We start from the raw sequence: 23,980 nt of genomic DNA, 5'->3' as shown, positions 1-23,980 counted from the left end.
ATAATTCTAGGGGTGGCCAACTTGAGCCTGAGAAGGAGCCAGAATTTACCAATGTACATTGCCAAAGAGCCACAGTAATATGTCAGCAGCCCCCCATCAGCTCCCCGCCTCCCGCCCGCAGTGGCTCCCGCCCGCCGGCAGCCCCGCCAATCAGCACCTCCCTCTCCCTCCCCATGCCTCCCGCCTGCCACAATCAGCTGTTTCACAGCATGCAGGAGACTCTTGGGGGGTGGAGATGGGGTAGGGGGAGGAGCGAGGGCATGGCAGGCTCTAGGGAAGGGGCAGGAGCGGAGTGGAGTCAGGACCTGGGGCAGAGCCAGGGGTTGAGCAGTGATCACCACTGGCACATTGGAAAGTCAGCGCCTGTAGCTCCAGCCCCGAGGTCGGCACTTATACAAGGAGCTGCATATTAACTTCTGAAGAGCCGCATTTTCCTAAATAAATTCTCAAGGGATTTGGTGCACGAGCAGTCTGCTCTTCAGAAATGTCTTTTATGAAAGTCAGGGATAAAAGTGATTCAACAGTACCCTGAAAGGGAAAACTTTTAAGGTTGGGCAATCATCCCAAACTTTTTTCAGTTTGGTGATAGAGTTTTGAAGGTATTCCTGAGCTCCCATTCCAGCAGTGCCCTGTCCTCCTGAACTGGGGCATGACCCAACTCTCACTGGCGTCAAGTAGCTGAGTGTCAGCAGTTGCTAATAAATGTTGAGGGTTTTTTTTTTATGAAGTATATAAGTGTATAAAATTGATCTGTGCCCGTCAAATATATTTAGAAATCAAACCTTTATATTTCAAGTTTTTCTGCAAAAATCTAAAACCATGTACGTGTCACATTGCTCCAGTATGTATGTCTTGACAAAGAATTCTCAGGTTTCATTTTTCTTTCTCTCAGACATCATTATCCATTTTTCAGAAAATTAGTGTTTTGCCCCAGGTTACTTGTTAACTGCTTCACTGTTATCTCTTTGAATTTCTTACAAATTACTTAACCTGATTTTTACCCTTATGTTGGCACTTTCTAAAACAGTAGTAAAATAAATACTTAGAAGGATGTAAATACGGCCCAAGCCTATCAAAGTCTGAAAAGTTCAATGAACTACAAATTGATGGTCAGTTTTTAAAATTGCACAGCATTGTCAAAGTGCTACCAACAAACTACTAGTTAACACTTATTGTGTAGACTATTTAATGTACCATTTTTACCATACAGCACAAACTAATTTAGTTTAGATATTGCACACAGACCCCTGCCCAAAGAACTGACTTACGGGCACCACACTCTGCTAACTACCTATTTAAGCTGTACACTTTGTCTGATGATAATGGCCTGACAGTTACAGCCCATTAAGAAATTTTCCCTGTTACAAAAACAGTTTTAACATTACTATACTTTCAGTAGCTTACTCCAGCTTCAGTTTCTATGCACTTGACTTTTCCAGCCAATACATCCTGAAAGAAGGGAGGATAGAAAAGCAAGCACTGATCAATATCCATTGCTCTTATTTCATGTCATTGTCATACACTATCTTTTGGAACACTATACCTTGTGGAATAATTGCCTTGTGCTTTTTCTGGCAAGGCATCAGGGTAAAAACAGCGAAGTTTAGGTGTACCTGTGGTAAACTTATCTAACTCTCTGCCATATCCTGACTCCTGCCCATTCTCTACTTTGTTCTCCCTCATTCCCTTCCCCACTGTTCTACTCCTGTTTAAAGTGATAAGACAATCTGGGGTTTGTCTAGGCCACAGTTCAAATGTGGATGCCTAAACTTAGGCTCCAAAATCTGTATTTAGGCTCTTAAATAAATGTCTTGATTTTTCACCCACCCTAGCATGCTGAGCACTAACTCCCCAGTGTGGATGCTGCAAGCGCCAACTAAAATGTACCTAGTTTGCGTTCATTTTAGTCCTCTTTCAAACAGAACTAAGTTAAAGTTAGGTTCCTAAATCTGTATTTATGCTGTTAAATAAGCACTGAATTGGATTTAGGCTCCTAAATGTCTCAATCACTTTTGAAACTGAGAGTCTCCTAAATCCGTTAGGCATTGAAATGCTGAGCATAGCAACACCAAAATACCTTTGAAAAATCTGGGTCTAAATGACTTGCAGTCACCAGGTATCTGTGACAAAGCCATTAATTGAATCCAAATCTCCCAAGTCCCAATTCTGCACCTCAACCACAAGATCAGCTTTCTTCTGCTAACCACAATAGTATTCTGCAATCATACTATCCACAAGACAAAAGAAATGACGTGTGAACAGCACAGAGCAAATAATACTGGCTATGTTAGCCACTGCAAAGTTTTCAATTTTGGGGGAACAGCCTACAACATATGGTTACAGTGGGACTCCTACTGCTCTGAAATATTATTAATACTATGAAATTTACTCTCTCTAATTCTGGTCAAAATGGTGACCATCGAGCCGACAATGTTAATGGGAAAAACATAAAATATAAATTCAAATTATGAATTTGTATTACTGATTTATGTATGGCTATCACTACAGTTATGTTTATAAAAATCCCAATAATTAACACTACTGGAAGACTGAGACGTCCTAACCTAAATAGGATTTAACCAAAATTATTTATTTTAAAAAAATGTGTTAATTGGAAGTTCAAGTTAATCTGAAATCAACTGTAAAAGCGTATGTACTTTCTATTAGTGAGCAGAATTATGCATAAACATATGATCAGAATATTAATTTTAAACACATTGATAGAAAATAGCTTTTAGTGCCAGTGTTACTGTTGCTGTATCAACATACATCTGTTTAAGTGTCTTAACTGCACAGCTTGTAAAAATTTATAAAACAACAAGTAAAATGTTTCCTGCTACTACTGATTGTATAAAAAGAATTGCATTAACACTTACTGTAACACATGGGAAATCTCCTTCTCAACGTGAGAACTACTAAACAATGAGATATATGAATGGTTTTCCTGGCCCTTATTTAGCGACTCACCTTTTTTACATGGCTTTGGTGGCACAACAGGACCAGGCTCTATATTATCATAAAAGTTGCTCATGGCTTTCGGATCAAAGTTACCTGGTAAGAGGGATAGAAACAATACCAAGAAAGGATATGAGAGAGTATATGTACAAGTAATACCTTTTTATATGATGCATGTTTACAGCTTATTACATCTTCCATATCTTTCTGACTCAGATCATATTATCCCATTGCAGCATTTACTTTGCAGGCACACGACTACACTGAAGAAACTGTAGCAGACTTACCACATCTCTCTGAAATTCTGCCACTCTTCAGAACTACGTTTATCAATAAAAGCTGCAGTATTCCACAGACAGCAGTGATAACTAATAAAGGTTTAAATAAGCCAAATAATGTCTAAGAGAAAAAGGAGAATGTTTCACCCCATCGATCTTATTTCCTATGAGGATGCCAATCGTTTAAGGAACTATACACCTAAACTGAGATCCCCTTGAGCATATGGAAATAGAATCAAAATAATTGGGCCTAAAAATGGTACTGTTTTGTTAGGGGTGCCATACTAAAGTTCTAATTAACTTTTTTAAAAAACAAATTAATAATAGCTGCTCCAAACTGCTTCTAAAAACCATGTTCTCTAGAAGTTCAACTTTCAGTGCTGTATAAAGAAGCTCTCTCCTCTGTAGTGTTTTAATTTTTCCTCTGATATTTTCAGCTAGTCTCCTAAATTTTCAGTTTACTTGCTCAAGATTAGTTACACTGTCTCTCTTCCTCTGCTTTGTCTCATTTCAAAAGGTGAAGCTCTTAATAAATTGGTAGAGGAATGTAGCGCAAACCTACTGTAGCTGCAGATGCAGCAGAGAAAGGGTTATAAATAGGAGCTGCTTCTAGATCGTTGGTTAGAAAAGCAGATGAAAATCAGTTTGGATTTAAATGAAGATTAGCACTCATTTCTGAGCAGTTCTCTCGGTTCATACCCTTCTGGGTATGAATCCCATGGTGTTTCTGTTCATTTTCATGTATCCTGTGCAGTTTCACTGGTCTTTCACATTTCCTATATTCTCAGTTGGACCTGGCACACAGGTTTAATTTTGTGGTTAGCAGTGATTGTGTATATGCCTAATAATGAATTTGACACCCGTCAATCCCATTTCAGTGTCAGTGTTCTAATATGTAATTTATTTTAAATATGCTCTTTTATAAAATGGGATCACAGTCCCCACAGAGAATGAGTTGTCTGTATACCATGGAAATCTGTTTTTCAGTTTGCTCTGAATGTTTTGCAAGTTGTGTCCTTTGCTAGAGGACATTCTCATTCCATATTTTTCTAGTCTCTCTTTTGGGGGGGGGGGGGTGGCAAGTTCCTATGGATCAGGTTTGAAACATCTAGATAATTTTTTTTTTTTAAAGGGGGGGCGGAAGAAGATAAGATTCTGTTTGCTCTGCATGGACATTCAGGATCTCATGGCATTTTCTGTAAGAATTACCACTGGATCTCCTAATATCCTTCCTAAAATTTCATCTCTGGCAGATGGGCTGGATGAATTTCAGTAGTACTGGGTAAAACCTCCTGCTATGAATTGACCACCTTCAGCTCCCTAAGAAGGAACTCATCAATCCAGAAACTACTCAGCAACTTGCAGGATCAAGCATATCTGAGTCATGTTTTATTTCTTTTAAATGGACTGATGCGAAGTCATTTGGGTATTCTTACCAGTGCTTACATTTGAGAGGTAGTTTATTTGCTCAGGACACAAGCGTTTTGTTTTAGTCATCTGACTGTTTTAGTCAGCTTTCCTCTCTGTGTTTATTTCATGTTATGTTCTATTTCAACCTTGTACTGGATCAGAGGTTTTCCCTGCATGTCTCCGGTTTTGCTTAGTTTTCATAGGGCAGCTTCTATTTGGACAGCAAAGTCTATTTCTGTGTTTTGGATTGCTTCATAGATAACTGAAAATGCAATTTCTTTTTCAGGACAGAGTTTCTAGGGTGAAGGCCCCAGAGATTTACAATTTAACTGTTTTTGTAATACATTTACCACAAATTTCCTTAGGAGTTTTTGAAAGTATCTTTTAATTAGAATTATTTGTATTTGCTGGATTCTTGGTTTTAAACCATGTTGAGCTGCATCACTTTCAGGGTCCTTGGTGCTAGTTCTTCTAATTCTTATAGACCTCATTTTCCATTTTTTTTCCTCTAACTTCAATAGTTTGCCAAGCAAAGGAACATGTTGTTAAGATACATTGTTTAGTTGATATTACTTTCTTCTTTCTTGTCCTAGCATAGAAATGAGAAGATTTATACCAGACTTTTTAGACTATAATCACTATGGTCTTTTTATCTTGTATGGCTGGTCCATATGTCTTCAAAATACAGATATGGCAAGTGTGTTCTCAGTTTGAAAGTGGCAGATGTGACACAGCAAGAGCACATGTAGCAATTTATTTACTACACTTTATTTAGTGTCACAATAAGTCACAGCAAAGAGATATGTTTGCAGCAACAACAAATATATCAAACTCAAGAACTTGAGTATGGAACCATTATCAAGGTATGCCCATTTTTAGATTCAACTATCTTGACAAAGTCCTTTCAAATTGCTATTTATAAGTAATTACTTAATTTAATTTGGGCCCACTTTTATTGAGAACGTTAACAACAAAAACCACCCCATCCAACCAGCTTAAAACTGACAAAGAAAAAAAGACAGGTTGTGTCTTTCATTCTGAAGTAATGACTTGATATCAGTAAAACCCAGTTTTGATAAAAAAGGAAAAGAAAAAGCCAAAGATCTACTCATATTTAAACACACACCACATTAAAACTTATGTTTTACAAAAACAATCAAGTCTATACCTCTAGACTGAAGGAGGTCAACTTCTTTCAGAGTACAGTCAACATTTATCTGGAGCTGTCTATTCAGGCTTCTCAATCTGGTCATTTCCTCAGGCTAGTAAGAAAGGACCCAAAATAGCAATTGTAGGAAAGTCAGCATCAACTCTAATGTAGATATAACAATGTTATTTGTCTCATATGTTAACAGTTCCTATTAATAATGTTACCGGGGGCAGGGTTGCCAATGATGGGTAAGTGCAGCTGAAAAAAAATATCCATAGCGAATGTCAACATGATTTCAAGGGAAATGTTTAAAGATATTTTTAAAATGAGTTCTTCGTTAGGCATTTTGGTGATAAATAAATGTATACACAGTTTTAATACTTACCAGGAAGAAAATTGTGCTCGGCTTTTAAAATTATCAAGTTACAAAACCTATGATGGCAGTTACAGTACTCCTATACCCTTAGACCAGATGCATATTGCCTTGAGAATCTTTGAAAGGTCAATGACCAAATTTTGTCGTCATTTGAACTGGTCTAACTCCTGAAAAATCAGTGCAGTTGTTACCCAAAATTTGACATTCCTGTATGTACCCTAGAATTTGACAGTACTGCAGTCAGCAATTTTGTATGTTCAATCACTGCCAGCTGAAAATCTAACATCACATAATTAGGAAAATCTTAGGCCCTAAGAAGCAAGGCCAAATAATTGCATGTTTTCAGTTTTGCTATCAAAATAATAAGTATAAAATAAATAATTTTATTTGGACAGCCATCCTTGGTCTTAAGTGCCTCTAACATCTTTGACATGTACATTTTATTGTTATAACTAAAAATGTTTTTTTAATAAAAAAATAAGTAGGTTTTCTAAAATTAGGGGTTGTTATGGTGACCCACTGAAAGTCACTATAAATTTGTGTTTTGTTTAAAGTTGGCTACAAAAAATTAGGTGAAAAAATTTGCTTTGGAGCAGTCCAAAGAAGTTTTCTTTGGGCAAGAATCTGGCTGTCAAACAAAAGAGGGTACCCCCTAAAGCTAATCCTTCAATACCATTTCTTAACTTCAGGTAAATATAAATGTTTTTAAATGCTCTAGACTACTGCAACAGCATATGTATGTATCTGAACTTAAAATCTAATAAAAATAGTTTTAAATAAAAGCACTCTTGCTTGCATCAATCATTTATCCAACATATAAAGATAAACTCCCATTAATTTATTCCTAATACCACCTAAAAGAAAAATACAGTAAAGTTACCACTCCTTTAGGTTCCAAAAACCCTGAGCAATAGTTACTCCAGATTTTTATCCTTATACACTGAAAGCAGCATCTGACCTCTAGTTTATGTTAATATTAGCAGCTGCAAATCAGGAATTACATTTCCCTCCCACCTCAAGATGACATGCGTTACACCAAAACTTTTAGCCCAACATTTCTCAACTGTTCAATGCTGCATAGAACGGATAGTGGGAAGTAAGGGATCAAACGGTCCATTCCTGACATTTGCACATATTAATGAAAGTAGGTGTCATGATACATATGGGCCTGTCTATACCAGAAAAACTACTCATTACTAACAGCAGGGATTAACAATGATTACAGCTAAACTGAGGAGCCTAACTCCCATTTAACACACTTGAGAATACCCGGGTGTGACCAGCCAAGTGAAGCCCTAAGTGCTCTCAGAGCTACCACACCAGAGGTTAAGAAGTGGGAGGTCTAAGAGGTACAGATGTATTCCAAGCAGTGACAGTAGCCTGGCATACTGAAGCTCCTTTTCAAAAATCTGTCCTACATGCATAACCAAACTGTCCATGCCAAATCTTCGGTATAAAATCTAGACTCCCTCATTAATCTTCTCCTGGGCACTCACAGCATATTTGAAAGCAGTCATCATTCTAGGGTACAGAAAAGCAAACACATATAGGCTTCACTGTGTGCACAACAAAGTTTCTGAAAGTGTAGCCCATATGTGTTTCTTAAAATACCAAATAGCTGTTTATTTCAAAGGAAGAACTGATCTTGCAGACAAACCACAAAGCGAAGAGCAAAAATCACTTGCCAATTCAAAGTGTTTAATCTCCAAAACATCTCATTACATACTGTACTTTGTAAGCTGCTTGCATGAACAATAATTGAACAAGGGAGCTTCAAAAAAACTGATGTTTACAAATACAAGTTTCTTACTGTTGGGATTGAGGTTGTACAGCTTACTCTTCTAAGTCGCCTCTGCATAAGATTGTGCTCCATGCTATTAACTTCAGTTTTCAGCCGCTCAAGTTCCTCTTTCTCAAGCTTCAGTTCTTTTGCTAACCTCTCCATCCTTGCTCGCTGATGTAATAGCAAGGCTAGAGTAGTATGGAGAATAAACAGTCAATATAAAGCACTTAATTAAAAAACGGAACTCTTAATTTGTGTGTAATATACACAAGTGACCTTTCCAAAATAATAGGTGAGCATAAACATGCAGCCACATATCAGTGTAAAGATGCTTCATGCCAACTGAATTATAGTTTAGGACAGTAAATTCTTCCAGAATAAAAATAATGTTTTACACAGTAATTTGAAGTTCATATTACCATTATGGTCACTGCTTCTTTTTTTGTATTTGGTCTTTCTCCACTCAAAAATACAAAGGCACCTGTACAAGGAGAGAGCTTCTCAGGATGAAATAGCAACCTAATTATACTACTACTGCACTGTCAAGAATAAATACCAGAGGCAAGAATTAGAGTCTGAAAGACTGCATCAGAACATGACTTCACAGCTGCTGTTTAATAGCGTCATCTGATTTCTCAGAAAGCCTCAGGTATTAGTCAAGAGCCAACCCTGTATTGATTTTTGCAGTTCTATTAGAGACTATACAACAAAGTTTTTAAAAATTGCTGTTGCTCTTTGGAACGGTAGCAGGTTTAATATCCAGTATTATAAATTCACCAATGCTCACAGGCAAAACTAACGAGCAAGGAGAATCCCTTATTAAAGGAAGATAGACATAAATTAGTTAAAAGAATCCTCACTTAAAGACCTTCAGGACTTTTAATTCTATAGTTAAAGTTGAGCCATTCCTTCTAAATCTCTTTCAGCCATTAATAACGTCCTCAAAAACTTATGCCTTCGGGATGAAATTTGTCATGTTCAGTCTCAAGCTAACAAGACCTTTGCTGTTATGGGTTCCTGAGGCAGTTGGTGAGCAGGTAAAGATAATCCGACTAGCTAGGAATAAATATTCAATCTTCTCTGACAGAGACTAGACAGGATCTTCCTCAATATTTTACTTTTATGTCAAACAGGAGTAGTTAATACAGGTCACTGGTCTGAGGTTTCGCACTTTATGATCTACCAATGTTCAAAGAAGAGGAAAGATCCTTCTTGACAAGGGCAATTGAGCAGGGAGGGAAAAGATTTACGGCTGGTATTCAGATGGCTAGACTGTCTAAGTAATGGGTTTGCCAGCAGGTTATTCCTGTTTCACTGTGAAATAAACAGAAAAAAGGAATGCACAAGGACATACCACGGAAGCCTGTAAAGTGCTATTACATGCGAAGCACCTGCAGTCTCTCCCCTTCCTGACCTCCATTCAATGCAAACAGAAATTAAAAATGTTCAACAAAATACTGTATGAAAAATACAACTATATACTAATTGAAAGAAAGGAAAAAACTCCACAGATGGAGCTAAAAGCAGTCATGACAGATCCTACAGAGGCAGGAGAGAAAACAGAGAGGAAAAGCCAGGAGCATGAAAATATGGTATTTTTGTTGGCTGCCACTTTTCTACCTGAAGCAGAAATGCTAAACTTGGATTTTGTATGGACCCTTGCATTTCAGAAGCTAGTAGCAATACAGGGATTGAAAACAGGATCTCTTATTAAATAATATTAAAGCAACAAAACCAGCAACAACCTTTCATAAAAACAACGTGTCTCAGTCAACAGAAGAGTTTGAAAGATCATAATTACAGTATTAATTTAAAAAAATTCACAATGGTAATGATACATGGCTCACCAATTCCTGGCTTTATATGCTCATTCATCATCCAGTTTATACCTGACATATACAATGCCCTCCCATATGTGCTGCATCTTATTAGGCTATATCATCATGCAATATAATATATCACACTAAAGAAAAAAAATCAGTGTTTTATATATTTCTGTAACTTTTTCACCACGGTAGAGACATAAAAAAAACATACAAATTAATTTCCTAAATTAGCAAAAATCTGACGATTTTAAGTATATTCCTCTTTAAATCTCAGTTGTGCTACATAAGTGTGTAATGTAAGTTTGCAGAGGCTAAATATTATTGCTGTTGATATTTATATTGCAGTAGCACACAAAGCCACTATTGAAGCTCCAACATATAGGAAGATACAGTTCTCTGCCCCAACGAGCACGCAAACCTAAGAAACTCAACTGTCCAAATGAAGGAAACTGAGGCCTGGTCTACACTGTGGGGGGCGGGGAATGGGGGGAGAGAGATCGATCTAAGATATGCAACTTCAGCTACGAGAATAGTGTAGCTGAAGTATACATATCTTAGACCAAATTAAAATTACTTACTGCGCGTGCTTGTGGCGCTGGATAGACAGCCACGGACTTTGCTTCTGCCTCTCGCACTGCTGGAGTTCAGCAGTCGACGTGAGAGCGATCAGAGATCAATTTATCGCGTCTACGCTACACGCGATAAATTGATCCCTGATAGATCGATCACTACTCACCGGTCCGGCGGGTAGTGTAGACGTACCCTAACTACCAAAGAAAAAATAAAATAGTATCTCGGGGAAAAAACAGCGTGAAAAAAAAAAACTGAGCATCAAATAAAACCTTACTTAGCAATCTGACATGTGTCTGACGAAGTGGGTATTCACCCACGAAAACTCATGCTCCAATACGTCTGTTAGTCTATAAGGTGCCACAGGACTCTTTGCTGCTTTTACAGATCCAGACTAACATGGCTATCCCTCTGATATTTAGCAAGTAATTCTGCAACCCAGAACCCATTTTTTGTCTTACTCACATGAAATCAGTTATATTTTTCCTATACAATTCAGTTTATCTGTGGAACAGTGGTTACTCTGACAGTTATTAAAGGTTGTTTGGAACCGCTAAAGGGCAAACCCTGAGAGAGTGTATGGCCCCGGCAGGTAGGGCCAGGTCGGCAACGCTGCCTAGGGTAAATACTAACTGGCTCCACCTCACTCCTACTGTTCTCTACCATTCACAAAGTTTATTCCTGCCTGCTTTCAGTCCAGGAATCAGCAGGGGATGCTGTGTGCACAGAATGGAAACAATCTGGTACAGAGCAATTCCATGTTAAGAGGTTAAAGATAGCTCTGAGGCGACAGGGGAAATGAGGGCCCAAATACCGCAGGGCAAAGTTAGAGAGGTGAAATAACGTGAAATAGGAATAAAATGAAGTGAAAAGACAGGATAGGAGGAGAAGAAAGGCAGATTTCTAATGAGATGAGATTATCTAAGTATGAAGTAGACGCTTTGAATAATTGCTGCTAATTAGCATTATGACAACTACAGCTGACTGGCTTGAGTGTTTGTAGACTAAATTTCCTCTGTGCAAGTGAGCTCAAGTATATCAACCAGGTTGCAAAAGCTGGAACTCTGAAGAAAGCACTTTTCTGCTCAAATGTTTGGGTAGTTTTCACCCAATTCTCTTTTACTTAAGTTGTAATTACTTAGTACGCCTCTACCTCGATAGAACGCTGTCCTCGGGAGCCAAAAAATCTTACTGCATTATAGGTGAAGCCGCATTATATCGAACTTGCTTTGATCTGCTGGAGTGTGCAGCCCCCCACCCCCCGAGCGCTGCTTTACTGCGTTATATCCGAATTCGTGTTACATCGGGTCACGTTCTATCGGGGTAGAGGTGTATTTGATATTAGGGCTCTCTCAAAGTATTGCCTGCCCCTATCATAAAAACACAAACCGCCAAACACCCTTCCTCTTTGCAGCCAAATCCTGCTGAAAAAACATTTCTGCCATGTCAGTTTTGATAAAATAACATTTTTTTAAAAGCTTAAAATAACTGAATTATTCTACATTTAATCAAGATGTGGATTCGCCTTACTGTGCAACCTTAATATTTTATCCCCTGACCGCTCTCTTTCCTTTCCTCATTTTTGTTTATTACCCTGTCTGGCTTGTTTGGTTTTGTCTTTGTACAATGTTTTTGGTTTTGTGTAGCAACTAAAATAATTTTGTTTATTAAACAAATAAATATTTGTTATAATTTATTCAAATGTATTTTATTCAAAAGGACAAGTAGTAATGGGCTTAATCTGCAGCAAGGGAGATTTGGGTTAGATACGAAGAAAAACTTCTAACTATAAGGGTATTTAAACTCTGGCTTCCAAGGGAGGTTGTGGAATCCCCGTCACCGGAGATTTTTAAGAATAGGTTGACAAACACCTGTCAGTGATAATCTACGTTTCTTGGTCCTGCCTCAGTGCAAGGTGCTGGACTTGATGGCCTCTTGAGGTCCCTTCCAGCTCCACATTTCTATGAGTCTATGAAAATTATCTGATCTGTATTTAAATATTTGTGTCAAACTTCAACACAACTTTGTAAATGAATTATACAGAAAAGCATTTGCCTTTGTTAGTTTTAAAATACACAACCTTTCAGTTTCTTCAAATGTCATCTTGTTCTCTTATGGGACAAGATGATTTGTAGGGCTATTTATAATAAATCATTAGAATTTGCCACTCTCTCATCAATTCATATTTTCCATGTTATATTTTAAAAACTTCTAGTACATCAAAATCTCTCGGATCACACAGGCCAAAAGTCATCTATGTTTTTCTGAATAGGTTCAATTTAATTTAATTTAATTTTTTAAAATAACAGTTGACAGTTCAAGAAGTTTACCTTGAGTATAAGCGTAGTCATCTGATCCAGAACTGGAACTCCTCTGGTATTTATGGATTCCTTTTTCTCCTCCAGATCCTGGTATTACTGAAATGGGCTGAATAGGTTCTGGTGCTGCAGAACGCTCCTCTTGGTCCACTAAATTTAAAAGATTCTCAGTCTGTGCTCGACCTACTGTGATTTTAAATACTGTTGAGTTTGGCTGAGATACCATTACCCGGGGAGACTGTGTTAGTGCACCAGTTGGTTGTGTGTAGGTAATATATAATGGATTAAATGGTGGTTTTGGTTGACCTGACATACCTCTTGAAGGAGAGCCTGAAGATGGAGTAGTGGCTGCATACAGCGGGTGCTGGTTTCGTTGAGATGGTTGATTATTTATTGGTGAAGGACTTCTATTCATTGCCGTCCCAGGTCTTTGTGGTGGCTCAACTGTAATTTCTATCTTGTTCATAGAACCTTTGGATAAGCTAGGTCCATAAGGGACATAAGATACTGAGTGACCACCCTGTTTTTGATAACTTTGGGGCGCTTGTTGATATGGATGGGATGGAAGAGTTGAAGGACTAGGAGACATAAACACATGTGAACTCTGATGACCTAATTGGGTAGGCTGTACCTGATGCTGAGGAGAGCCAAAAGGAGAAGGACACTGAGATGCAGGTGGTGATTGATAAGCTGGCTGAGGGATCTGGGGCTGTTTAGGAGAATACTGTGAAGGTTGGTAGTTCTGTTGATGTGGATAAACAGGTAGCGGGCGTGGAGTATAATGTGGAACTGGGCCTTGTGGAGAAGAATGCCACTGTGCATTCTGAGGAGTCTGTCGTCCTGAAGAACTCTGAGACGTCTGCCTAATATATATAGAACCAGGAGTCCCATAAAGATTGCTTGACATCTGTGGAAGAATTTGTAAAGCTCTGGGTACTGTTTGTCCAGAGGGGAGGTTTTGCGATAATGTAACAGTAATAGGATTTGTATTGTACCGAGGTATGTGCATATATGAAGGAGGATGAGGGCCTTGCATAGCAGATGTGTTCATTCCTGGTGGTATGGAAGATGGTTGCGGAGGAGGAGTAGCTGCATTTCTATTCTGATCATTCATGAAAAATGGATTGTAATTAGAAGAAGCTGCCACAACAGCTGGAGCAGAGTGTGGTTCTTGAACTAAGCATATCAGCTGTTTACCTGCTGTGCACTGTGGCTCAATATGTCCGTCGCTTGAGCTATGTACCAGTGTACGACCACCATTAAGTTGAGCTCCTTCCCCTGCATGGTAGCTGGTATGGGGATGAATACCCAGGTTAATGTGCAAAAGGCGATTCCTGTTCATTCTGCTGTCATCGGGGCTATGGTACTCCATATATAAGTATTTGCTGCTCTCCTGCGCAAGGACTCGACAACATGCTTCAAGGTTGTTGTTGTTCTAGAAGTAAGAATTGACACCAATTATCTTCAAATTACATTAGTAACGCCAATCAGTATATTCAACTGAAGCTCCAGTTAAGCCTAGCTTGAACACATTTTAGGGATAACACTTCACAGTAGCCGGCATACCTGACTCCTGAAATAAATTAAAGATAATCCCTGTTAGACCATGCTATATAAGAAGTATGTGGCTCATGTTACTTACAGTGAAATCTTATGATAACATTAGCTACTGAGTGACCCACATAAAATGTAGCAAGTCCAAGTTAGGGGAAATAGAATTTGGTAATGGTTATAGCTTTGGCATTCATTCCTGACAAGTTTCTGTTTCTTTAGAAAAGGATGTATGTATATTTAACACTATTTCAAATGAGATAATACTACACAATAGAACTATTTCACAGTTTGAAATATTGTTTTGAACACTTCAGAGTTTCAAAGTGGTTTAGCATATTACAGCCATCCAATCTCCATGGTTACTGAATTTGCAATCCAAATACTCATCTTGTTTAACTTTGGTTTGCTCTTCCCATTAGCTGCAATTTAAAATAAACCTCAGCGTTAAAAATTTTATTGTAAAAGTGTGTTCATAGTTCAAATGTATTCTGTCTAACCTTCCTTGCAAAAGGCCTCCCCTGATTTCTGTCCTTTACCCCTTAGCCTAATCCACTTCAATTTACTCTTTTGATCACCTTCCTCTTTCTAGAAAATAGCTTCAATGTAGTAAACAGCCACAAATACTCACCAGGACTGAGATGTTAAATACAATATACAGAGACTTGGAAGTATTTTCTAAACAGAGTTTAAAAACTACTTACAAATAGTCTGAAAATGGTGCATATTAATATTTTACTATCAGTAATGCAGATTGAAATCTGTCTTTTGTGAAGAGTGTTTTTTAAAAGAAACTACCAATATTCTCTGTCAAATTTAAAAAATGAAATCTGAGACATTTTGCCCAAATTATTAACTCTTACTGGTCTGGCTATCAAGTAAACTAGAAAATACAATAAATCCTACACTGGTCAACTGATAAATATATAATTTAGAATCTTTAAAATGTTTGGAAATTAATAGCCATTTTCCAGGACTCCTTATATTCTGACATTGCATCTTCAACTATTATATTTTCTTTAAAATAAATAAAAAAGCATGCTGAAAAAGTTTGTGCAGCCCTCAGAGGAATGAAGAATCCAAACCCCTTCAAATTTCAGGAGGGGTACAGTTTGGACTGCACATCTTGGACCTGAATCTATGCAAAGTTTTGGTTCTGAGTCAAAAACAAAAGGGGCTTTCCCCCCCCCCCCCCCCACTTTAGTTATGGCCAAAGTGTTATGACAACAGCTATTCTAATGATATTTTGGCCCAAGATAATAGGAAACACATTAGAAAGTCACTCAAGATTGTAATGGATTGTGGAAATATTGTGATTGCTACTATTTTTCACAGAAATCTTTTTTTCCACATTTTTAGAACAAAATCCAAACAAAAACTGTGATTCAGCCTCAAATCCAAACCCTAATCTAATCGGTACCTTTAGTCACATTTGACTATTTCTGACCATATACATTTTACAAAATTGATCCCAAGATGGGTATTTTCTACAGCATACCATAGATCTCAATAGGTCAAAAATAAATTAGTTATCAGGCACAAGTAAATGTATAGATTCATCAAGATCTCCTCTGCCACTGATGCTACTTTTTTGAACGACTCTCCAGCACTGAGGAATCAATGCTAATTAGTAAGGTGTTTCACTTGTTTGCTTAAGAGCAATCAATGTAGTCTCGTTATAATGCTTACTGTCATATATATATTGTATGACAGTAAGCATCATAACGAGACTACATTGATATATATATCAATAGACTTATGAGTTACAATTAGCTCTCCTACTTAGGTGATCTGCGAATGGTCTAGACAAAGTCATCTTTATTTTAGCACTATATTTCGGATGATCTCAATAACCAGAATAAGAAGGATGTACACATATTCTCAGCTAAAGATCTACTTCTCTCTCATCTTTGGCCCTGTGAAGTCCAGCCCAGTTCACATCTTTGGCTCTGACACATCCCACCATGCACCATTCTCCTAACACCAATTTCTGCGTCTGTATTTTGCTGGATAACAGAGCTGTCCTAAGTGGCAGGTAGTACAGAATTAAAGCAGGGTCCCCGTGTTCCAGCCCCATAATTAGAGAGGGCACCAATGCAATCGAGAGCAGTATCAGACACCAGGGAGCACAGGCAATTGCTGCCAGCCAGCCACCCACCTACTATCTAAGCAGAATGCAGTGAAGAGTCCATGGCGTCCTCAGGTCACATAACGTGACAGACACGAGGGGTAAAGATGGTAGCTAGGAGATGTCCCATGGAACACACTATCACCTGAGACTTATATACACCTCTACCCCAATATAACGTGACCAGATATAACACGAATTTGGCTATAATGCGGTAAAGCAGCGCTCCGGGGGGGTGGGGGGGGACTGCACGCTCCGGCGTATCAAAGCAAGTTCGATATAACACGGTTTCACCTATAACACGGTAAGATTTTTTGGCTCCCAAGGACAGTGTTATATCAGGGTAGAAGTGTAGTTTTAAATATTTGGAATATGTGGTGTGATGACAGGTCAGCCAATGACTATTGGTTCGTTTGCCTTTTTAATTCACATATTGCATAGCCTTGGGCCAGGTCTACATTACAGCCTTATGCTGGCACAACTGTTACTATGCTATTGTATTCTGCTGCAGCATACCTGGAGCATGCACTGAGACACCACCCCTTCTGGAATCTCAGGGAAACGTTGCCGGAGGTCATGGAGTACCTGCACATCAAGCTGCTGACTGCCCTGCGCCATGCCAGACTGATGATGTTGTGGGATTCTCAAGAATGGAAGTCAAGAAGTCTTCCAGTGGATATGATCCTCTGATGCTTCAGGCATTTTCTATTAAGAAGAACAGACAATGATGATCATTTATTAAATACATCCTAATTCATCCAAAGTAAAAGTGAAACTAACTTCCTTCATTCGGTCGAGGGAGAAGTTTGTGCATAGATGACCTGAACTGTTTTCTAGATTCACAGACTGAAAGGGGCGTGGAATAAACCCAGGAGTTGAGTCATGAATTTCTAATCCCAGATGTGCAGTAGACTCCCCCTCTGATTTCAGTATGCCTCAGTTCCCCAGTTGATAAAAATGGGATTAATATTAATTTACTTCTCAAAGACATTTTGAATAGTTAAAAGTTTGTGGTATTTGAGGATATGATGTACTATACAAGGGTTCGTTCATTATTTTAGTAATAGAGCTATGTTCTAACAGTGACAGAGTAAAAGTCCAGGTGGTGCAATTACCAGTAGTATTTTAAATTATGTATTTTAGCTAATAATTACATCTCCCCAACTCCCACAGTGCACAAACACCACCTTTAAATATATACAACTAACTAAAATTAGACAGCAGCTGCGGACATCAGGTAACAGATTTTACAGCTCAGGTTGACAACTTTCTAACACAGTATCTGTTTAGACACTTCAGTAGTTCAGGCATAATATGTACCCTACCTTAAAATTGCTCAAAATACAGAGCAATGTTCTCTGTATTTAATCTCTTTCCTTCTCATATCATCCACTAATTAGAAAATTAGAAAGAACAAAAAAATACAGCCACCATTTTTGTGACATATACAGGAAAATAATTCTTGCTGACTCAAGCAATTAGCCAACATCCAATCTTGCACACCAGGAAACAAAGCCATGTCTGTTTCTATTCCATTATATTAAAATAATAAAAAAAAATTCAAAATAGGTACAGTCAGCCCGAAAAGAATATTTTCAAGCCTTCAAGAGGTGAGCATCCATTCAAGATACCATTGGGGAAAGAAGAGTGACCAAGTGACTTTAGGATTACAGTAAATATGTATCTTGGGTATTCATAAAACATTTATCACCTTCATATTTAAATACAGAGAGAAAAGTGTCTACTTTTGTGTAAGGATGCTTTTATCTAGTAATATTATAACAAATAGCATTTGAACCAGAATAAGAGTTTACATAGGGGACACATACATTTTGAGTAAACATGGTTTGCCCATTAAGACTCATCGACAAAATACTAGCCTGAAGTATTGTAGCTGAAGTCAAAATACCAAGCCAAGGATGCCTTCTACAATTCTGGCCAGAAAGTAACTCTAGTAATATTAAGTATTTGCAATAGCTAAACTTCAACATACTTTACAAACATTAACTAATCCTCAAAACCTTCTTGTGAGGAAGTTAATATTATCCTCATCTGACAGGTGTGGAAAGGAGACAAGGGTGTTCTATAGCCTGGGTTACTGACTTCATTCTTTGTTCAGAGTAAGATTATGCACTTTCCAGCACAACAAAATAATTCTGTATGTTTCCAGATTTCATTATGAAACTATCATACTTTAGGGTGGACAGAATCTTGCATGTACTTTACAAGCCAGATTTGTAGACAATTTTTCCCACACTTTTAGCCTTGACACTGTAAGCATGGCATTAAGAATGTTAAAAACCCATCTAGATGGGAATCTTAATTGAAAGTAAATTGCATGAGCATTTGCTACCCACCTTACCAAAGGATTCTCAAGACTGAATTAAGCTTCTCCCCATGCCCCTCAAAATTTCAATACTTCAATATAGCCACTTAAGCAAGAGACTATAAATTGAATCTTACACTTTATATTGCACATCACATTTTGGCAATTATAAAGTGTTTATAAAATAATTACTTCAGTGGTAGCATTATTCACTCAAACTGTTTGATGCTGATTGTATTGGTATATCTGATTTTGAAGCATGTACTTTTCAACAGAAAATGAGCACTTCAAAACACATTCCGCGAAACACTGCCACACAAATGCCAGTGTCATTCCACAGTGAAAAGCTTAGTTGAACTGTGCAGAAATAAACAGACTAAATATTCTATTTTATTACTTATATTTGTACTGCATAAAAAATACTTAAATGCATTTCAGCAACGCTGTACCGCTGAGATAATAGATTCTTCCCAAGCATTCTGAATGGTCTCAACAATTAGTTTCTTGTACTATGCAATGGTCTTCCTGGTTGCATTATATGGCTGTAACATTTGGTATGATTTAATTAACGTGTCTGATCGAAGGTGTGGAGAAAGTGCAGAAGGAAGTATTATTTATCCCTTCACATAACACAAGAACCAGGGGGTCACCCAATGAAATTAATAGGCAGTAGGTTTAAAACAAACATAAGGAAGTACTTCACACAGCACAGCCTGTGGAACTAATTGCCAGGTGATGTTGAGAAGCCCAAAAATGCAGCTGGGTTCAAAAAAGAAATAGAAAACCTCATGGAGGATAGGTCCATCAATGGCTATTAGCCAAGATGGTCAGGGACACAATCCCATGCTCTGGGTGTCCCTAAATCTCTGACTGCCAGAAGCTGGGACTGGATGACGAGGAGATGGATCATTCAATAAGTCAGCCTGTTCTGTTCATTCCCTCTGAGGCATCTGGTGACAGCCACTGCTGGAAAACAGGATACTGGGCTAGATGGACCACTGGTCTGACCCACTATGGCCATTCTTATATTCTTATGACTACTTTATGTGGAAACTGCCACTTTTGGCAACATACCCAGACCTGAATAAAAAAAAATTATGAAAAGGCATAAACATCTTTTCATGAACGGATGAGCCCTTCATAGTTAGACTACAGAGACTAACACATTAAATCAACTACAGAGAAAGGAACTGTGACAGCTGAAATGCTTTAACATATAGTTTTAAATTAAAATTGCATCAGGTTAACTTGGTATAAAATGTTTGAGTGACAATGTCAAACTGTTTAAACTGAGATTTAACATATATTCTGGCCTATCCACATTTTGTTTAGACAAGGTTTGTCCTGGTCCATATGGAATGGCCAACGGCCCTGTCTGTGAAGAGTTATCCTCAATATAGAACCATATTTCCTAGGCAGGGTTTAAACCTAGCTGTGTTCAAACTGGGTTATAAAAACACTGTTCATTGGGCTCTGAATAGATAACTAAACTATGTTTAAAAACAGGTTTAAAACTATGTTCTAGTTCAGTTAGAAACTTATGCTAGAAATTTTTAACCCAGTTCAGCTAACGCTGAAGACATCCAGTGATCACTAGAGTTGACCTGACAAGAGAAATTTTTTCCACCATCTCATCTAGGCAAACAGTAGACAAAATGGTAAAAACAGCTGTGACTGATTGCACTAGCACTTCCATCAGTCCTAGTGCAACAGTGGGACAATTTTCTGACACTCTCAGGGCAGAAACAGACTAGCAGCCAAATGGTGATATAACCCAATTTAACTGTTTTTAAGCCACACTTAAATTCAGTTATTAAACATGGTTAAACTTTGCACAGACTTGGTCAAGTGCGTTAAAACTGAATTAAACTGAACTGCTTAAAAAAAGCCATGTTTACACTAGTTCAAAAAACTAAGTTTGAGACCAAGTGCAAATAAGTCCTTAGTTTAAGGACACTGTGACGGGTTGGATCACAGAAACCCTCTTGGGAGCTGCAACCAGATGTACCAAGACTACCTCTGCTCCTGCTTTCCCTGTCAGCTCGGGAATCCAGCACCCTGTCTTGCTAAGCCAGACACTCCCATCTGCTTCAACAAAGACCCAGGGTCTGAATTACCTGCCCCAAAGCTGCAGGTTTACCTGAAGGCAGCTAGCAGAAGTGTTCCCGTCTTTAACACTCAGATGCCCAACTCCCAATGGGGTCTAAACCCAAATAAAAAACTTATACAGGGTAAACTCAAATTGTTCGCCCTCTATAACACTGATAGCGAGATATGCACAGTTGTTTGCTCCCCCAGGTATTAATACACACTCTGAGTAATTAATAAGTAAAAAGCGATTTTATTAAATACAGAAAGTAGGATTTAAGTAGTTCCAAGTAGTAACAGACAGCACAAAGTAAGTCACCAAGCAAAATAAAATAAAATGCACAAATCTATGTCTAATCAAACTGAACACAGATAATCTCACCCTCAGAGATGTTTCAGTAAGTTTTTTCCTCCGACTGAACACCTTCCAGGCCTGGGCACAATTCTTTCCCTTAGTACAGCTCTTGTTCCAGCTCAGATGGTAGCTAGGAGATTCTTCATGATGGCTACTCTCCTCTGTTCTGTTGCACCCATTTATATATCTTTTACATAAGGCGGGAATCCTTTGTCCCTCTGGGTTTCTACCCCCCCACTGGAAAAGCACCAGGTTAAAGATGGATTCCAGTTCATGTGACATGATCACCTCACTGTAAGACCCCAGGCCTTCATTCCTCCCAGTCTGACTCACAGAAAGGCTTGCTTGCAAACAGAGCCACCCAGTTAATTGTCCTGGTCGATGGGAGTTAAGATTCCAAACCACCATTAATGGCCCACACTTTGCATAATTACAATAGGCCCTCAGAGTTATATTTCATATTTCTAGTTTCAGACAAAAGAGTGATACCTTTATACAAATAGGATGACCACACTCAGTAGACAATAAGCCTTGTAATGATACCTTACAAGAGACCTTTTGCATGAAGCATATTCCAGTTACATTATATTCATCCATTAGCATATTTTTATAAAATCATATAGACTGCAACGTCACAGACACTAATATGCAAGTTCTTCTATAGGAACATACAGAATCAGAGGAGGGATCCATTAAGTCCACTATCCTGTATGCGACACTACCCACAACCGGCCCCCCCAAAAAAGCTGCTTCTTAACCTCCCATAGGTAAAGAGGTTGGTTTGTGCCCCTGAAGCTTAACTGCTTAGACTCTTTCCAAAATCTTGGTGTCTATTATATTTATTTTTTAATATTTAATTCTGGATAGTCTTCTCATCCATTTAAATGGATAATTCTTTTTTGTATGATGCAAAGCTCTGGCCTCTCACTCCTCACCTCGCCCCAAGTACTCTGTTCTGTCAGGCCTTTTCTACACTATGTTTTTTCCCTTTCTTTTAGTCTCTAACCACTGTTAGGATGCTTCATTATTTGGAGAGTTCCATCACTGAAATTAATATCCATTAAAGCAGAAACATCATCAAGTCAAAGGTTTGTTCTTCTGCCACATTTGATGTATACTATTAGTGAAAGCCACCTCTCACATTCCACACTACTTGTTTGGATCAATAAGACAAGCTTAAGAGGTGAAATGTCTTTAAAATCATCATATGATATGATGTGTAAGCAATATAGTCTGCCATAAAGGCAATGTACAGAGCTCAGTTGCTGGATACGGAGTTCAATTCTTTAGTAATGCCACAGTAACTCTATACCCTTTTGACTTCAAAAGAGTAGAGAGAACGTTGTCTGAACCACTTTCTTCAAAGGTCAAGAGAAAGTGCTCATTGATGGGCAGTAGCTAGTTGGGAAGGGATCCTCTAAAAGTCTCCAAATCTGATCTCCAATTATCTCTATATGACAACCACCACTTACCATGCTTCAGGAAAAAGAGTAGCATAACTCCCAGAAAAGAGGAACTGACTACAATCAAGCTTTGTTTCCATTAAATTCCTCCTTCCTCACAGATTAATACAGTGGTAGGGTTCCACTGTCATAAAAGAGTGAAATTAAAACCCCTCTGTAAGATAGAGGGACGTTATCTGAAATCTACAAAGATGATTTAAGCATATTTATTAACAAAAGTTTATGCATCTTTTCTGGCTTTGTTTTCATTTTCTTTATTCTCTCCCCCTTTCCTGCTTTAGTTCTCCTGAGCTACATTTACTTTTGTTTCCTCTTTTTCTGTCTTCATTCTTTTTCTTTAAAAACAAAACAAAAAAAAACAAAAAAAAACCAGTCTCAGTTGAAGCAGGTTCTTCCTTTATCTCCGTTTATTTAGTATTTCTGCCCTACTTTCCTCCTTTTGGTTATCTTTTCTAAAAATTTTTGCTCCCCTATATTGTTCACTTCTTACTCCTCATTCCTCTGTTTTATAATGGTCTTCTCTGCCTGCTCCCTTCCCCTCCAGTTCTGCATCTCTCTCCATCTTCATTCCTTGGACCCTTTCATTTCCTTCCTCAGGATCCTAGATTCCATTTCCTTCCTCCGAGTCCTCCTTTCTCTCATTCCACTCGCAGCAGTATCATGGCACCATCCACTCATTCATTTCCAATTGTCAAAGATCTCTTACATTTTATTACGATTAATGGGATCCCTGGCTCTATCCACATATGGAAACAACAGTAGGTCACTGTGTTACCACAAAATTGGGGACCAAAAAAAAAGTAGTGGCTTGAGACTCATTTGGATCCTCCGATGCAACAGGCAATAATGGAAGTCTGGCTTACCCTGCTGGTAAAGTTGGGAGGAAAGGGGCATAGTAATCATGCAAAGCAGTATCTCTACATTGAGGCAAAGGTACCACAAGCCAGCCTTTTCATCTCTTCAGATATAAATTAGGAGAAGAAAAAGGTGGAAGGGAGAAGAGTGGAGATCAACAACCAAACACATCAGATATGTTCTGTAAAGTTTCTGTAATCAACTGATTCCAAATATGTTTCCTGAAGGTGCCACAAGGTATGCTAAATTTACTCTGTTAGCACAGACATCAAAAAGTTATGGTACTCAGCAATAAAAATGATGATTTGTTAGTTCGAAATTGTTTAATCAAATTTGAAATTAATTTAAGCATTCCTTCAGAATACAGGAAGCTCGAAAGTTACTGAGTTTAATTTAAAATGGCAACAACTGCTGCAAGGATGAATTATGTTTAGTGCATTTTTTTATTATTCAAATATGAATTCAGTAAAATTGTCACTGTAAGAGACATTCCTGTGGAATTCTTGTGTTACTGTTCAGCAATGTCAGTTTGGTCATATTGCCGAGTG

The 23,980-nt window shown here is 38.1% G+C and overlaps 2 protein-coding genes across 9 annotated transcripts in view; one reads left to right on the top strand and one right to left on the bottom strand.

Moving 5' to 3' along the window:
• Window positions 1–16,985, top strand: part of LOC123362613 — a 57,230-nt gene extending 40,245 nt beyond the window's left edge. For 3 of the 5 annotated variants that reach the window (XM_045003113.1, XM_045003181.1, XM_045003045.1), the window contains exons 12-13: window positions 8,879–8,989; window positions 16,857–16,985. In XM_045003113.1, coding sequence (XP_044859048.1) covers window positions 8,879–8,989; window positions 16,857–16,877 — 132 coding nt within the window. In that variant the 3' untranslated portion in view covers window positions 16,878–16,985. Of the gene's footprint in view, window positions 1–3,191; window positions 3,316–8,878; window positions 8,990–16,856 lie in introns of those variants that run through there. The other 2 variants (XM_045003317.1, XM_045003254.1) reach the window with 2 other exon arrangements.
• The window catches only part of TAB3 (TGF-beta activated kinase 1 (MAP3K7) binding protein 3), a 64,068-nt gene that overhangs the window by 6,890 nt on the left and 33,198 nt on the right, over window positions 1–23,980 (bottom strand). The window contains exons 1-6 of one of the 4 annotated variants that reach the window (XM_045003709.1): window positions 16,862–16,993; window positions 12,982–14,101; window positions 12,679–12,816; window positions 7,980–8,140; window positions 5,812–5,905; window positions 2,968–3,051 (exon numbers count right to left, since the gene is read on the bottom strand). In XM_045003709.1, coding sequence (XP_044859644.1) covers window positions 2,968–3,051; window positions 5,812–5,905; window positions 7,980–8,140; window positions 12,679–12,816; window positions 12,982–14,101; window positions 16,862–16,963 — 1,699 coding nt within the window. In that variant the 5' untranslated portion in view covers window positions 16,964–16,993. Of the gene's footprint in view, window positions 1–2,967; window positions 3,052–5,811; window positions 5,906–7,979; window positions 8,141–12,678; window positions 14,102–16,861; window positions 17,051–23,980 lie in introns of those variants that run through there. The other 3 variants (XM_045003796.1, XM_045003633.1, XM_045003558.1) reach the window with 3 other exon arrangements.

Source organism: Mauremys mutica, chromosome 1, assembly GCF_020497125.1.
Source record: "Mauremys mutica isolate MM-2020 ecotype Southern chromosome 1, ASM2049712v1, whole genome shotgun sequence".
Lineage (NCBI taxonomy): Eukaryota > Metazoa > Chordata > Testudines > Geoemydidae > Mauremys > Mauremys mutica.
Note: the sequence above shows the minus strand (reverse complement) of the source record. Positions and strands in the feature narration are given on the sequence as shown.